The sequence below is a fragment of the Mastigoproctus giganteus genome, chromosome 9, assembly GCF_048544385.1.
Source record: "Mastigoproctus giganteus isolate SK-2022 chromosome 9, ASM4854438v1, whole genome shotgun sequence".
In the NCBI taxonomy this organism is placed as follows: Eukaryota; Metazoa; Arthropoda; class Arachnida; order Uropygi; family Thelyphonidae; genus Mastigoproctus; species Mastigoproctus giganteus.
In genome coordinates this window covers 123,544,413-123,562,893 of record NC_143583.1, presented here as the reverse complement: position 1 = coordinate 123,562,893, position 18,481 = coordinate 123,544,413, and the positions used below count along the sequence as shown (strand labels likewise).

The window sequence follows — 18,481 nt, the reverse complement described above, 5'->3', positions numbered from 1 at the left end:
GCCATTCAAAGCCTTATACACCTCTATCAGATCACCTCGCCGATGCCTAGTCTCCAGGCTCTGTAATTTGCAAAACTTAAGTCTTTCTTCGTAAGAGCAACCCTTTGTTCCATTCACTAATCTTGTTGCCCTTCTCTGTACTCGTTCCAGCAGGTCTACATCCTTCTTGAAATGAGGCCTCCAGACCTGTATACAGTACTCAAGGTGTGGCCTGACCAATGCCTTATACAAGGGAATAATCACATCCCTGTCCCTGCTAGAAAAATTCCTGTATATCATTGACAAGACACCATGAGCTACTCTTGCAGCTCGTCTGCACTGCTCAGAGAACTTCATATCTGCCTGCACAATTTCCCCCAGGTCCTTTTCATTCTCTACCACTGTCAGCGTAGTACCACAGAGTTGATACGTTGATCTGGGGTTACTGTTTCCCATATGTAGTACTTTACATTTGTCAATGTTAAACTTCATTTGCCACCTCTCAGCCCATCTGCTCAACCTTTCCAGATCCTGTTGCAGCAGCATAGTATCAGTAGTGTCCTTAACAACCCTGCCAACCTTGGTATCGTCTGCAAACTTGGACATTAAGCCTGATACACCATCATCAATATCATTTATAAATACAGAAAACAACAATGGACCCAACACTGAACCCTGAGGAACTCCACTAATAACATTAGTCCACGTTGAGCAGTGTCCATTGATTACCACTCTCTGTCTTCTGCCACTCAACCATCCCTTTATCCGTAGCAGCAATTTGCCTCCAATGCCACACTTCTCCAATTTGTGCAGCAGTCTTCCATGCGCAACAGTATCAAAAGCCTTTCTAAGATCCAAATATATAATATAAAAGTTATTCCCTGCATCCAGTTCTTTTGTGACTACATCATAGTATCCAATCAAATTGGTCAGACAAGACCTGCCCTTAACAAAACCATGCTGTGTCTGAGCTATAACTGAATTCTTGTCCAGATGATCCTGCAGTGCTTCTTTAACCAGTGCCTCCATTAATTTTCCTGGAACTGAAGTTAAACTAACAGGTCTATAATTACTTGTGTCAGCCTTTGATCCTCCTTTGTGAATTGGGGTTACATTTGCACATCTCCAGTCCATGGGTACCTCCCCTGAGTCCAAAGAAGCTCTCATAATTATGGCTAGGGGTTTGCTTACTTCCTTTGCTGCCTCCTTTAATATAACTGGATAGATCCCATCCACCCTGGGTGCCTTTTTTATGTTTATCCTCAACAATTTCTCCTCCACTTTCCTCTCAGTTATTAGAAAATAATCTAGCTCACTGCCAATGTTAACTTCACCTACGACATTCCCCTTCCTGAATAACTCCTCATGTGTGAATGTAGATGCAAAATACTCGTTTAGATTGTTAGCCACCTGAGCTGGATCCTCAACTGTTGAACCATCAACATCCAGTGGACCAATCTGATTCATCCCTTTCCTTCTTGAGTTTAAATAGGTAAAGAACTCTTTTCTGTTTTTCTTTGCATCCTTTGCCAAGGATTTCTCATAATCTGCCTTTGCCTGCCTAATCTCCTTTGTGACTTGGTTACAGACCAACTTATATCTATTATAGGCTTCCATGTCACGTCCGATCACTCATCGGTGAAGACAGGATATTAGAACTGGAAAAGGAATTAGAAAATGTGAATTGGAATATCATTGGTTTGGCTTAAACAAGAAGAAGAAATGAATCACTTATAAGTTTATCAAGTGGAAATCTGCTGTACACCAATGGAAACAGTGAAAGGAGTGAAGGTGGAGTTGGGTTTCTGGTCCATAAAGATTTTAAAAACAACATTTTGGAATTCAAAAGTACATCACCAAGGGTGTCCAGACTAATACTCAAGATTTCTAAGAGGTACAAGCTAAAGATTATAATGATTTATGCACCAACATCGAGCCATGATGATGAAGAGGTTGAAGAAATGTACACTGAAATTGAGAGTCTTCTAGATGAGCAGAAAACCCACTACACTATTATTATGGGGGACTTCAATGCTAAGGTTGGAAAAAGGCAAAACAGTGCAGAAAGAGGAACTATAGGAAATTTTGGAATTGGTGAAAGAAATAAAAGAGGTGAAAGACTTGTGGAATTTGCAAAATCTCAAGGAATGTCAGTAATGAACACTTTTTTCAAGAAAAGGGTGAACAGAAAGTGGACATGGAAGAGTCCAAATGGATTAACAACTAATGAAATCGACTTCATCCTCATTAACAGAAGATATATTGTGAATGATGTTACCGTCCTGAATAAGGTAAATGTTGGAAGTGATCATAGAATGGTAAGATGTACACTTGATATAGATGTAGGAAAGGAAAGGAAAAAACTGACTCGAGTAAATAATACAAAGGTCTTTGTAATAACAGAGGAGGAGAAAAAGCAGTATGTACTGGAACTTAAGAACATGTTTGAGCTTCTGCAGACTGCTCAGGACCAAGATATCGAGGAGGAATATTACAAATTTCTGAAAGTGATAAAGCCCAAGAAATCTATAGGGAAACAGAAATCCAAAGAAGAAAAAATTAGTCAAGAAACACTTGTCATGATGAACCAAAGACGACAAATGAAGAGCAAGAATAACACTGACAGGGAGAAAATTGAGTATACTGAGTTATGCAAAGCCATTAGAAAGAGACTCAGAGAGGACATAAGAAGATTTAACACAAGAAAAGTAGAACAAGCATTAAGGGAAAACAAAGGATTTAAATCAGCAGCCATGAGCAGTAATACAGAAAGACAAATGATACTGAAACTGAAGAATAGCGATGGTGTACTTATAAACAGCAGAGAAGGCATAATTCAAATAGCAGAAGACTACTATAGAGAATTATACCAGCAGTGGGGAAGATGGATTGCAAAGTAGCAACACATACGACATACCCGATATTCTTCCTGATGAAGTAGAACATGCATTGAAGAAAATGAAGAATCGGAAAGCCCCGGGGGAAGATGAAGTTACTGTAGAGTTGTTAAAATTGGGAGGAAGAGACATAACACAAAAACTGGCAAGGCTCTTCACAAAGTGCATTAGAAAAGGTGTGATGCCTAAGCAGTGGAATAATGCAATCATAGTTTTGCTGCATAAGAAAGGAGATAAATCAGAAATTGGAATTTATAGACCAATTAGCTTGTTATCCCATATCTACAAGTTGTTCACAAGGGTCATTACTAACAGATTAGAAAGAATACTTGATGAGAATCAACCGAAAGAGCAAGCTGGCTTTAGGACAGGATTCTCAACTATGGATCACCTTCACGTAATATCACAGCTAATGGAGAAAGCAAATGAATATAAAACACCATTATGCCTGGCATTTGTGGATTATGAAAAGGCATTTGACTCCATACAGCATAAGGCAATGTTTCGGGCACTGGAAAGACAAGGCATAGATACTCCATATATTATGATTTTGAAGAAAATATATGAGAGTGCTACATCCTTTATTAGACTGGACAAAGACAGTAGCAAATTTAAAATCGAGAAAGGAGTTCGACAAGGAGACACAATATCTCCGAAGCTGTTTACTGCTGCCCTTGAGGAAGCTTTCAGAAGATTAGACTGGTCGCAGAAAGGAGTCAATGTGAACGGAGAGTACCTAAACCATTTACGATTTGCAGATGACATTGTGGTCATAAGCCACGATCCCAAAGAATTAGAGGAAAATCTTAATCAGTTATGCACAGTTAGTAAGGATTTTGGACTAAAGATGAATATGGCTAAAACAAAAGTAATGATGAACAAGTATGCCACGGAAAGGGAAATAATGATTGAAGGAGCAGTAATTGAAAAGGTGGAGTCATATACTTATCTGGGACAAGTTATTAGCTGTAATAATGATAAATGGCTGGAAGTCAAGAGAAGAATAAATTTTGGATGGATAGCATTCAGGAAATATAGTCACATACTGAAGAGCAATATCCCAGTTTGTCTGAAACGTAAAATAATGAATCAATGTATACTCCCCACCATGACTTATGGAAGTGAAACTTGGGTACTCACCAAAAGAATGGAAGAGAAGCTGAGAACTACACAGCGAAGAATGGAACGAATCATATTGGGAATCAGACTGTTAGATAAGAAGAGAAACACATGGATTAGGCAGCAAACTCAAGTAAAGGACATTCTTATCAAAACTAAAGAACTAAAATGGTCTTGGGCAGGACACATAGCTCGAAGACATGATGACAGATGGACTAAGAAAATAACAGAATGGTACCCAAGAGGGGCTAGAAGAAAACCTGGAAGACAAAGGCGGAGATGGATAGATGAAATTCATGAGTTTTCGAGTAGTAAATGGATGGCCAGTGCTCAAAACAGAAGGAACTGGAAAGTTGCTGGAGAGGCCTTCATCCTGTAGTGGATTGAAAATGGCTGATGATGATGATGTCACCCATTAATTTGTATGTATCCCATGCATTTTTCTTCTCTGCCATATGTCTCATTAGTTCATCTGACAACCATTTAGGCCTGAACCTTGAACAATATATCTTGGTTGGTATGTAAAGCCTGGTAGCTTCCAAGATTAGTTCCTTGAATGCTTCCCATTTTGAATTTGCTGTTGGTAACATCATCAGGTGGTCCCACTGTATAGAATTTAAATACTGTCTCAGACCATCATAGTCGCCTTTACGAAAGCAAAAACCCTTCCCTTTACCTCTGATGGTAGTTACCTCCTTGAGTAAATCCCACTTCAGCACACTGTGATCACTGCCACCCAGTGGTTCCTTTATCTGCAGATTCCTAATGCATGAAGAATCACTACTGATAATCAGATCAAGAATATCACTCCCTCTGGTTGCCTCCCGAACATGCTGGTGTAGAAAACAATCATCCAATAAATCCACAAAAGCCCTGCTAGTGTGTGAGTGACCAACCCACAAATTCCAGTCAATATCTGGGAAATTAAAATCCCCCATTATAAGACTCTCTGATTTACTGGCCCATTCTGTTTCCCCGTACAGTATCTTATTATACTCATCAGAGTCATTAGGCCTATAGCACACTCCTACTCTCAATTTTGATTTACCTATGCTTATGTCACACCAAACTGACTCGACACTGCCCTGTCCATCAATGTCGACTGGCTTCACTTCCTTGGATTTTATGTGTTTTTTAACTAACAGCATAACCCCTCCTCCCCTCCTGTCCTGTCTATCCTTTCTATACACATTGTACTCCCCAAATTCCAGTTCTGCATTCCTTATATCTGTGTGACACCACGTCTCTGATATCCCAACAATATCTGCCTTTGATGTTTTGAGCAATACCTCAAATTCATCAAATTTATTTACTAAACTCCTAGCATTGGTGTACACGCAAGTATACATGCACCTGTTTCTATTCTTAGCTACCCTAACACAACCCATGTGTTTACTTGTATCACAATGACTTCCAGCAATCTCTGAAATATCCTGCATCTTGTTTTTCAGGCTTCTGCTCATTCCAATAGAAGCAGTGCAAGAATCTCTTTCACCTCTGCCAGTGGCTACTGTTAATCCATTAGTCTTTGTCTCCCCCCAAGCTAGCAGTTTTCCGACCCACCTAACACTGCCTCGATAGCATCGGCAAATATTCTTGCACCCTTTCTATTTAAGTGTATCCCATCCCTGTAGAAGCAATCTCTCCTGTTAACAAGTACAGTCCAGGCTGAAAAAAATTCTACTCCTTGAGCCTTGCACAGTCTTTCCAGGGCCGAATTCGACAAGGCTCTCATCATATACTCCCTCCTATCGTGTCTGGGCAGAATTGCAGACACTTTCAAATTCAACCCTACTTCACGGCTTTTTTTCAACAGTGACCTGTACTTGTTAAGTAATTCCGCAGGTCTCCTACTCTTAATATCATTAGTGCCAACGTGTACAACTATATCACCTTTTGTGCCCTTAAAAGATGATATCTGCTCTACAACGTCATCAACCTTTGCCCCTGGCAGACATACCCTGGTCCTGTTCCACCTATCCTTTTTACAAAGCATGTTCCCCGTTTCCCTGACAATAGAGTCACCAACAACTACTAGTTCCTGTGGGACCAGCGCATTCTGCCTTGGGGGCTGCCTCTGTGTTGCAAGATGACCAAGTGCAAGCTCTGGCGTTGATGTGGGCAGCTGAGAGCTTGATGGGCCCCTCAATTTATTTCCTTCGAGGGCATCCACCCTGTCCTTCAAGGTCTCATATAGGCCCATAACAACGCTGAGTTGTCGCCTAATTTCCTTGCACTCCTTGCATTGCGCACACACAAAGACATCCCCCATGGCAGTATCATGTCCCGTACCCGATTGCTCCGCAAACATCAAGCAAACAGTGCATCTTAAAAGGCTGTGATTCAGAGGGCAACTGCCCCCTCAGTTCTCCCCTGAGTCACAGCACTCCCATTAGCTTGAGCCTTTTGCTTTGCTGCTCTGGTCAGAGTCATGATTTCGATTTAAATGTCAATAAAATTACAATTTCATCACAAAATTAAAACCTTAAACCCTTGTATCTTAACACAGTTATAACGCTATATTTATTTTTCAGTATCGAGTGTTATCTACGAGTTCCCTTTATATAACTTCCGTATAACTTCCCGTATAACTTCCGTATCAAGTATGTATTAATTATTTGTTACGTTTGTACTCTTAATCGTTATATATATATATATAGTTAAAAGTACAATTTAATTGACAATGAAGTTTAACAAGATTAATAGATCTACTGATTAATTGACAATATTATATTATGCACTATACTATACAAAGCTAATGCTATCGAATTCCGGATATGCTGTATCGCGTTTCAGTAACGAGTGTTATCTACGAAGTCCCTTTATATAACTTCCGTATCAAGTTATGTATTAATTATTTATTTTTACTAATTATTATGTTCCGTAACCTAAGTGGTTATATGTATAGTTAAAAGTACAATTTAGTTGCCAATGAAGTTCGACAAGATTAATAGATTTTACTGATTAATTTTCACGTAACAATGGCGGTTGTTTATGAACGATAAACACGTGGATTTGATACCCTTTCCGATACTAAGTAATACCTACAAATCTCTATCTAAGTTACTTTAACTTTAAGTACCGTAAATAGGAATATAAAGCTACTCTAGAAATAAGTTAATATGTCAATTTAAACTAATAAAGCAGAAAATAAATCAGAAAAAACTTCTCTGTTCCAAGAGTGGCAGAAAGGCACGTCCGCACAGGAAACTCTCGTCCTCACACTCCATCAAGGAGTTATTTCTCCTTTGGTGGAGGCTGTTCACCTTTCCTGCCAAATTTGTTGTAGGTAGGTCAGAAGTCCTCTTTTCTCGCTGGGTCTATTGCTTAATGGATCTGTTTTTTTTTTTTTTTTTTTTTTTTTTGTAGTTGTTGGCGCATCGGCTTCTGTGGCCATAATGCACCTTCCAAGGTTTTTGCAGTACTTTGATCCAAGCCCGAGGCGGGATTCGAACCCGCGACCTTTGGGTTGCCAGGCAGGCACTTTACCCACCTGGCTAGCCCGGTCGGCTGGATCTGTTGTATGGTCGATATAGGTAGAGGGTTTGTCCCTGCTGAGCTGGTAGAGCATTCCAACATGTGTAACCTCCAGGTCAAGGAACCCTAAGGCTTATGCTGCACCAGCCAAAAGAAATAAAAAAAAAGAGTAAAATAATAATAAAATAACTAATTAATAAATAATAAAAGAAAAGGAAATAGACAACTTATGCATTTCCCTCCTCCCGTAGCCCCAAACTGTGAGCCTCTACCACCCATGTTAGGTAACTTATTCCAGTAATTATAACTCGCTGGCTGAAATAAAACTTCCTGCAATCCAGTCTAAACAATCCCCCCATAACTAGAATTATGGCTCCTAGTTCTAGAATCATTTATATCCGTGAAAATTTCATCCTCATTCATTTTACTTTTGCCTCCCATAGCCTTAAACACCTCAATCAGGTCTCAAGCTGTGCAACCCACATATTCAAAGTCTTTTCTTATATGGACACTCTTTTGCTGATTTCACAGGCGAGTTTACCCACCTTTGGACCCTTTCAAGAAGCTTGATTTCCTTTTGAAAGGGTACAAAGACAGGGGGTGCCTTCTTTCATCTTTTCAACCTTCAACCCATGCATGGTACCAAGTACTGTTTTTTTTTTTTTTTTTAAATGAAAACCCCAAACATGGTACCAAACAAGTACGCATGTTTGAGGTTTTCATTTAAAAAAAAAACAAGTGCAAAACTGTTTCAATTAATAGGTGTCACTATTAAGTAAAACTGGTTTTTAAGCATGTGTGTAGCTTTGGCTATTAGTATTGTAAGTAATGCAAGAAATTGAGCTCTTATACAGTGCTTAAAAAAAAAAAAAACACTTCCCACATCAACTAGCTGAAAGTAAAGTTCCTCAGATCTGTTCAACCTTACTCTTGCTCAGTTTAAGTTTATCCACTCTCCCCTTATATATGTTATACGAGCAAGTAATTAGTCATTTGTTTAACTATACTGGTAGAACAATGGCTGTCTCTGACAGGTCTATTTAGGGAAGATGTTAGAAGTTCTGAGAAAAGCCATATGAGCACTTCTCAGAAAATTACCAAATTGAGAAGTACAACAAGCAGTCCTTAATGAGTGGCACTGACGTATGTCCAAATCCAGTGCATAAGCCAAAAGAAGTTTTGAAATATGACAAATCAATGAATTCCACAAGTAAAAACATCTTAATCACAAACTTCCAGTGGAAGAAATACTAAGTTGAAGCAAGCTGTTAATTTTAGGCACATTATCCTCTCGTGTGCAAAGGTTTCTTTGTCTCTCTCTCTCTCTCTCTCTCTCTCTCTCTTTTAGTTGCACAAAGCATTTTGTTTGTTTGTTTTTTTAATGTTATGCTATTATTTGAAAATCCAAACGTAGTTCTTCAATTAAATGTGCCTCACACTCATTTACTGAGGTCAGTACTCCTTGATAAGAATGTGATATGTAAATTTGTCAAAACAACAGCTGTTAAATTTTCCACTTCCATTTTGGATGTTGATTACCATAACAGACTAAATCATAAGAATGATTTTGATGTATTCATAGGCATTTATATCTAATGCCTATGAATACATAGAGGTTATAGAGAGTCTTAAACTAGAGAAGATTGTACTACATTTGACTACAGGTGCACAAATTGCCTCTGAAGAATGATGTTCTCTGAAGAATGATGTTCTCTGAAGAATGTAGTTACTGAAGTAGCACAACCTTCAGCTATTGGTGCATGGTTTCGGATTTGAAATTTTTTATGGACAGTTTACAGCATTTCTCAGTATCATTGAAGATAAAGAAATAGATTAAACAATTGATTTTGAAGTACCATTTCTGTCAATTTTGTTGTGAGAACCTGCTAGAAGTTTTACTATTAAGACAAATATAGTCTCCAAGACTATTGTAGAACATATCATGAAACTAATGCAAGAAATTAATACTACAGTTAGGGTTATATATGGACAGAGAGATTCTGCTACCTGAATGCCAAGATACCCTAACAATCAATATTTAGATTCCAAGCAATGCCAAGTATAGCCTTAATTGTTGCATTAGTTTCATGATTTTGTGTTGCTTTTTCTACATCAGACTATTAGGAGCAATTCTGAAAAAAGAAAGGATTGGTGTATGGTGGTCACTGGTTTAAGAATTGACAGGTACAGCAGGAAACTTAAAATATAATAAATTATCTTAAGTCATAACTGGAATTTTAAGTTTTTCATAGAAATGTGATGAGAGAACATAATTAGCCAGTGAAAACAGTTCAGACCTCTTTATGATGAAACTGGAAATGCTCTTGACAGCCAAAGTTCTAGACAATGGGACATTGTTTAAATAAAATTTTAAGCATTTCTGGAGAGGGAAAGCCTGCAACAGTCTTTCTTGAAGAAATCATAATTATCAGTTGATGGTATCTAAATAAGCAATCCAATCCACAGTAATCCACAAACAAAAAATCCTAGATGTACTGATGTTTGAAAGCATACCATAATGATAACCACTGTGGCTTTATCTTAATATAAAATACATATTTTGTTAGTGAAATTTAGTATTAAGTCAAGTCTAGAGTTAAAAATTTTTGCTTTTCTGCTTTCTGCTTTCTGAAAGTCAAATGAAAGCAGTTATGTTTTCAGATCAGTTATTTATGGAATCTATAAATTTATGTAAGGTAGAAGCATAACAGACTAGAAACTAGTCTTTTATGCTTCAACGGAATGATAAATGTTTCAGCAGAATCACTAGAGACTATTCTTCAGAGGCATTTAGCCCACAAGGAGAATCCCAGAAAATTGTCATGATCTTCCTAGCAGGTTGTTGAGCATCCAACTTTATTTGGGGGGGGGGCCTTCTTGTTTTTCAGATCCTAATGATGGATCAAGATACCAAGAAATACTCTGTTCCCTCAATATGGCCCAATGGGACGTTTCTATTTCCAAGTATGAAAATTTCCTTGAAAGGGGCACATTTTTTTGAGGAAGCCTAGTGGTGGCGTATGTTGAGGGCATCAAAATCATTATTACCAAAGGTCCAAATATTCTTTCAGTCATGCTAGAAGAGAATGGCTTCATGTAGAGATGTCCAGAGGAACTACTTTGAAAGGGACAAATTCAAATAATTGGCAAGTTCAATTTTAACTTATAAATATAAAAGCATTCCTTTCTGGCCACATCTCGTACAAAGTTATTTTCATAGTCAAAAGGAAAATTTTTTTTTAGTGCTTTTCTGTAAAGTGGCAATCATAAAGTATAACTTTGTTTTGGTGAAATAGTTGAGTGTACAATATCGGTGATTTTTTTTTATCGTTTAGGAATTGAAGACTATGAATTATGTGGTGATGGTGTCAGTACAACAGTTGGAGAGAATATGTCTTTAGGAGAGCCTGATGATGTTCATACTGATGAAGGTAAGTCATCCTGAGGTCTGTGCATGATTATTATGCATTTTACAGTGAATACAAAGAAGACTAAAGAAGACTAATCTAGCTGTTACTATTTATAGATTTATTTTACATTCATAGTTTTTCTTTTTTAGATTAACTAATCCCATGATTGGGTCATTCATTATATTGTAACTTATAATTGCTTGTGTAAATGGTTCATCTTATTTAGTAATAATGTGGCTGATCTTTGATCACTCTATCTTTAACTTAATTAATTAATAACATAACATAATTAATTATAATTAATTAATAGAATCATGACTCAGACCAGAGCAGCAAAGCAAAAGGCTCAAGCTAATGGAAGCGCTGTGGCTCAGAGCAGAACTGAGGGGGGCAGTTGTCCTCTGACTCACAGCCTTATAAAATGCACTGTTTGCTTGATGTTTGCAGAGCAATCGGGTACGGGACATGATACTGCCAAGGGGGATGTCTTTGTGTGCGCGCGCGATGCAAGGAGTGTATCGATATCAGGCAACAACTCGGCGTTCTTGTGGGCCTATATGAGAACTTGAAGGACAGGGTGGATGCCCTCGAAGAAACTAAATTGAGGGCCCATCAAGCTCTCAGCTGCCCACATCAACGCCAGAGCTTGCACTTGGGCATCGCGTGACACAGAGACAAACCCCAAGGCAGAATGCGCTGGTCCCGAAGGAACTAGTAGTTGTTGGTGACTCTATTGTCAGGGAAACGGGGAACATGCTTTGTAAAAAGGATAGGTGGAACAGGACCAGGGTATGTCTGCCAGGGGCAAAGGTTGATGACGTTGTAGAGCAGATATCATCTTTTAAGGGCACAAAAGGTGATATAGTTGTACACGTTGGCACTAATGATATTAAGAGTAGGAGACCTGCGGAATTACTTAACAAGTACAGGTCACTGTTGAAAAAAAGCCGTGAAGTAGGGTTGAATTTGAAAGTGTCTGCAATTCTGCCCAGACACGATAGGAGGGAGTATATGATGAGAGCCTTGTCGAATTCGGCCCTGGAAAGACTGTGCAAGGCTCAAGGAGTAGAATTTTTTTCAGCCTGGACTGTACTTGTTAACAGGAGAGATTGCTTCTACAGGGATGGGATACACTTAAATAGAAAGGGTGCAAGAATATTTGCCGATGCTATCGAGGCAGTGTTAGGTGGTCGGAAAACTGCTAGCTTGGGGGGAAACAAAGACCAATAGATTGACAGTAGCCACTGGCAGAGGTGAAAGAGATTCTTGCACTGCTTCTATTAGAATGAGCAGAAGCCTGAAAAACAAGATGCATGGTATTTCAGAGACTGCTGGGAGCCATTGCGGTACAAGTAAACACATGGGTTGTGTTAGGGTAGCTAAGAATAGAAACAGGTGCAGGTATACTTGCGTGTACACCAATGCTAGGAGTTTAGTAAATAAATTTGATGAATTTGAGGTATTGCTCAAAACATCAAAGGCAGATATTGTTGGGATATCAGAGACATGGTGTCACACAGATATAAGGGATGCAGAACTGCAATTTGGGGAGTACAACGTCTACAGAAAGGATAGACAGGATAGGAAGGGGGGAGGGGTTATGCTATTAGTTAAGAAACACATAAAAACCAAGGAAGCGAAGCCAGTCGACATCGCTGGACAGTGCAGTGTTGAGTCAGTTTGGTGTGACATAAGCATTGGGAGATCAAAATTGAGAGTAGGAGTGTGCTATAGGCCTAATGACTCTGATGAGTATAATAAGGAACTGTACAGGGAAATAGAGTGGGCCAGTAAATCAGAGAGTCTTATAATGGGAGATTTTAATTTCCCAGATATTGACTGGAATTTGGGGGCTGGTTACTCACACACTAGCAGGGCTTTTGTGGATTTATTGGATGATTGTTTTCTACACCAGCATGTTCGGGAGGCAACTAGAGGGAGTAATACTCTTGATTTGATTATCAGCAGTGATTCTTCATGCATTAAGAATCTGCAGATAAATGAACCACTAGGTGGCAGTGATCACAGTGTGCTGAAGTGGGATTTACTCAAAGAGGTAACTACCATTAGGGGTAAAGGGAAGGGTTATTGCTTCCGTAAAGGCGACTACGATGGACTGAGACAGTATTTAAATTCTATACAGTGGGACCAACTGATGATGTTACCAACAGCAAATTCAAAATGGGAAGCATTCAAAGAACTTATCTTGGAAGCTACTAGGCTTTACATACCAACTAAGAAATATTGTTCAAGATTTAGGCCAAAATGGATGTCAGATGAACTAATGAGGCATATGGCAGAGAAGAAAAATGCATGGGATACTTACAAATTAACACATGACACAGAAGCCTATGATAGATACAAGTTGATATGCAACCAAGTTACAAAGGAGGTTAGGCAGGCGAAGGCAGATTACGAGAAATCCTTGGCAAGGGATGCAAAGAAAAACAGCAAAGAGTTCTTTACTTATGTAAACTCTAGAAGGAAGGGGATGAATCAGATTGGTCCACTTGATATTGATGGGTCAACTGTTGATGATCCTGCTCAGGTAGCTAACAAACTAAATGAATATTTTGCATCGACATTCACACATGAGGAGTTATTCAGCAAGGGGAATGCCAGAGGTGTATTCAACTCTAGCAGTAAGCTACAGAATCTTGAAATAACTGGGAGTAAAGTGGAGGAGAAACTGTTGAAGATAAACACAAGAAAGGCACCCGGGGTGGATGGGATCTATCCAGTTATATTAAAGGAGGCAGCAAAGGAAGTAAGCAAACCCTTAGCCATAATTATGAGCGCTTCCTTGGACTCAGGGGAGGTACCCATAGACTGGAAATGTGCAAATGTGACCCCAATTCACAAAGGAGGATCAAAGGCTGACACAAGTAATTATAGACCTGTGAGCTTAACTTCTGTTCCAGGAAAATTAATGGAGGCACTGGTTAAAGAAGCACTGAAGGATCATTTAGACAAGACTTCAGTTATAGCTCAGACACAGCATGGTTTTGTTAAGGGGAAGTCTTGCCTGACCAACTTGATTGGATACTATGATGCAGTCACAAAAGAACTGGATGCAGGGAATAACTTTGATATTATATACTTGGATCTTAGAAAGGCTTTGTGACATTGGAGGCAAATTGCTGCTATGGATAAAGGGGTGGTTGAGGGGGAGAAGACAGAGAGTGGTAATCAATGGACACTGCTCATCGTGGGCTAATGTTATTAGTGGAGTCCCTCAGGGCTCGGTGTTGGGTCCATTATTGTTTTCTGTATTTATAAATGATATTGATGATGGTATATCAAGCTTAATGTCCAAGTTTGCAGATGATACAAAGGTTGGCAGGGTTGTCAAGGACACTACTGACACTATGCTGCTGCAACAGGATCTGGAAAGGTTGCGCAGATGGGCTGAGAGGTGGCAAATGAAGTTTAACATTGACAAATGTAAAGTACTACACATGGGAAACAGCAACCCCAGAGCAACGTATCAACTCTGTGGTACTACACTGACAGTGGTAGAGAATGAAAGGGACTTGGGGGTGATTGTGCAGGCAGATATGAAGTTCTCTGAGCAGTGCAGACGGGCTGCAAGAGTAGCTCATGGAGTATTGTCAATGATATACAGGAATTTTTCCAGCAGGGATAAGGAGGTGATTATTCCATTGTATAAGGCAATGGTCAGGCCACACCTAGAGTACTGTATACAGGTCTGGAGGCCTCATTTCAAGAAGGACGTAGAGCTGCTGGAACGAGTACAGAGAAGGGCAACAAGATTAGTGAATGGAACAAAGGGGTGCTCTTACGAAGAAAGGCTTAAGTTTTGCAAATTACAGTGTCTGGAGACTAGGCACCAGCGAGGTGATCTGATAGAGGTGTATAAAGCCTTGAATGGTTTAAGCATGCTCAATGCTGATGGGATTCTTCCTCTAGCTCAGAAAAATCACCTGAGAGGGCATAAATTCAAATTGAGGAAAGAGAGATGTAGGATAGACGTGCGGAAATTTGCCTTTAGCCAGCGGGTGGTTGGTTGGTGGAACAGACTGCCATCCCTTGTGGTGGAGGTTGATAGCCTAAATAAGTTTAAGGCTCAGCTGGACAGGTATTTTGAATGAACAGAGGGGTGAAGTGGAAGTGGGGTTTTTTTTTTTTTTTGGCTGATGCTGCATAAGCTTGCTTTCTTGCATCAAATGCCTCTACTAATGCTAATGCTAACTCTGTATGTGTATATATACAGGTAACCCTTGTATAACATGGTTCCTATAAAATGTCGTGTTGTGTGAAACCTTGTTATACGGGACTAATAAAAAATACAAAAAGGGGGGGGGGGGTTACATTCCAAAAAGCTAACAAAAATACACTATTTCGTTAACAAAATGTTAACAAAACTAACAAAAATACACCATTCTAGATTTCTTGTATCTTCTCCTCTCTTTAAAAGAATCAGTAATCTATTTTTGTTTGCTTTTGCTTGATAAATCTTTTTGAATTTCATCGTATGGAACTAAGCATTTTTGAAGCTCCCTTTTTAACTTGGGGCTCCTTTCACTCAAGAATCTGCATTCAAAAAATAAGATTCTAATTGCTCGGCTAACTTTACGCCTTATGCTTTTTTAGTGTAAAATTTGGAAGTTTAGAATTTTAATCTGTGCTATCATCCTCTGAATTGATTTGGTTTACCTTCGATGTCATTTCCACCAAATTCGCTTCACCAGCCTCATTTTCTACAAGTAGTTCTTGAACGTCTTCAGTAATCATATCTTTTTATATTTTTTTAGAAGCATCGGCAACTAAGGCCACATTGTTCTGCGTATATTGTGTATAAATTGTATGTGTCCTGAGGTTGATTATCTGTTTTGTTTGACGAAAAACCCGAGTTTCCTGGAGAAAAACACTGTGCTGCCCTCGCCCGACTAATCAGCCACATTGTGAAAAAGACCCATAAAAATTCCTCCCATCGTTGATGGGATTCAAACTCAGGTCTTTTCCACACGGTGTGGGGAAGAGGGCAATTCTATCAGCTGTCCTACCACGAGGGCGAGAGCTTCAGTAGTCATATCATCAAAACCTTCCCCTCCAACCAACGTAGCAAGACTATTGCACCGATTTCGTTTTCTGCTGGTTCTACCATATTTCCTGAATGAAATTACTCTGACCATACATTTTTCCACACGCATTTAACGTTGATGGTTTTACTTCTTTGAGCAATAAAGCTATGATTCTGATACGGTCCACAATTAATAAATGTTTTCATGCCTCCATTACTTCAATAGATTCAGAATGAATTTTTTCCAAAATCCATTGTAACAGTTTTCTGATGTAATGAGTTTTAAAGGTGGATATAATGCATTGATCTAATGGCTGAATGAAAGAAGTTGTATTAACCTAGTACAGAGCTTCCCCAACTTTCTTGGTTCAAGGCGCCCTTAGTGTTCCATTAATTTTTTTACGGCACTGCTAGGCCAAAAGAAATAACTATCAGTGGTTTTCGACCTTTTAATATATACCTATATGATAATTTTATTCTTTATATAGAAGTACTAAATAAAGATCAATTATAGATCACCACAAAATTAAAAAGATACGGTACAATAGATACCGTACACCCTTTTATAATGAAATAAATGTATAAATTTCAAAACAAAAATAATAATAATAACTTTAAGTAACTTAAACAGAAATTACACGGCACCCCAAGAATGTTGTTGTGGCACCCCGGTTGAAAACCACTGACCTAGTACAACTGGATAAAAAGAGTGGACAGGCATTTGGAATGAATGGAGGGATGAGCAGTAATACAGAAAGACAAATGATACTGAAACTGGAGAATAGCAATGGTGTACTCATAAACAGCAGAGAGGCATAATTCAAATAGCAGAAGACTACTATAGAGAATTATACAAGGAGCGAGGGAATGATGCCAGCAGTGAGGAAGATGGATTGCAAAGTAGCAACACATATGACATACCCGATATTCTTCCTGATGAGGTAGAACATGCATTGAAGAAAATGAACAATCAGAAAGCCTTGGGGGAAGATGAAGTTACTGTAGAGTTGTTAAAATTGGGAGGAAGAGACATAATACAAAAACTGGCAAGGCTCTTCACAAAATGCATTTGAAAAGATGTGATGCCTAAGCAGTGGAATAATGCAATCATAGTTTTGCTGCATAAGAAAGGAGATAAATCAGAAATTGGAAATTATAGACCAATTAGCTTGTTATCCCACATCTACAAGTTGTTCACAAGGGTCATTACTAACAGATTAGAAAGAATACTTGGTGAGAATCAACTGAAAGAGCAAGCTGGCTTTAGGACAGGATTCTCAACTATGGATCACCTTCACGTAATATCACAGCTAATGGAGAAAGCAAATGAATACAAAACACCATTATGCCTGGCATTTGTGGATTATGAAAAGGCATTTGACTCCATACAGCATAAGGCAATGTTTCGAGCACTAGAAAGACAAGGCATAGATACCCCACATATTATGATTTTGAAGAAAATATATGAGAGTGCTACCTCCTTTATTAGACACAAAGACAGTAGGAAATTAAAAATCGAAAAAGGAGTTAGTAGTAGTAGTAGTAGTAGCAGCATGTGATGCAAGAAAGCATGTGTATGAGCTTATGCAGCATCAGCCAAAAAATAAAAAATAGCACCATTCCCTTCAAATGCCTGTCCAGTTCCTCCTTAAATTTATTCAACCTATCAACTTCCACAACGACAGATGGAAGTTTGTTCCAGCAATTAACCACCCGCTGGCTAAAGGCAAATTTCCGCACATCTGTTCTACATCTGTCTTTTCTTAATTTGAATTTATGCCCCCTTAGGTTCGTAATCTGAACAAGTGGAAGGATCCCATCAGAATTCAGCGTGCTCAACCCATTCAAGGCCTTATATACCTCAATCAGATCACCGTGCAGGTGCCTAGTCTCCAGCCACTGCAATTTGCAGAACTTAAGCCTCTCTTGGTAAGAGGATCCCTTCATTCCCCCTCACCAATCTTGTTGCCCTTCTCTGTACACGCTCAAGTAAATCTACATTCTTCCTAAAATGAGGCCTCCAGACCTGTACGCAGTACTCAAGGTGTGGCCTGACCATTGCCTTATACAGAGGGATAATCACCTCCTTTTCCCTGCTAGCAAAATTTCTATATATCATTGACAAAACCCCATGATCTGCCCTGGCAGCCTGTCTGCATTGCTCAGAAAACTTCATATCTGCCTGCACAATTACTCTCAGGTCTTTTTCATTTTCTACCACCTTAAGTGTAGTACCACACAGTTGGTACGTTTCTCTGGGGTTCCTTCTACCCATATGCAGTACTTTGCATTTGTCAAGGTTAAACTTCAGTTGCACTTCTTAGCCCATCTGCCCAAATTATCTAGATCCTGTTGCAGTAAAAAAAAAAAAGTAAAGTGCAGCCATTATCAATCCACTGCAGGATGGAAGCCTCCTCAACAATTCATGCTGAGGGAAATGGACCATAATCTGCCACGCTGGTCCAGTGCGGGTTGGCAGATCGACCGTATTCAGCAGTCAGGGGCTTGAACCCCGGTCTACTCAAAGAGCGTGTGCTACTGCACTCCCGCTCCTG

The 18,481-nt window shown here is 39.2% G+C and overlaps 1 protein-coding gene across 1 annotated transcript in view; it reads left to right on the top strand.

Moving 5' to 3' along the window:
• LOC150080699 (src kinase-associated phosphoprotein 2-A-like) overlaps window positions 1–18,481 on the top strand; it is a 79,707-nt gene that overhangs the window by 16,310 nt on the left and 44,916 nt on the right. Inside the window, exon 3 of the mRNA XM_090381930.1 lies at window positions 10,808–10,903. Coding sequence (XP_090238056.1) covers window positions 10,808–10,903 — 96 coding nt within the window. The remainder of the gene's footprint in view (window positions 1–10,807; window positions 10,904–18,481) is intronic.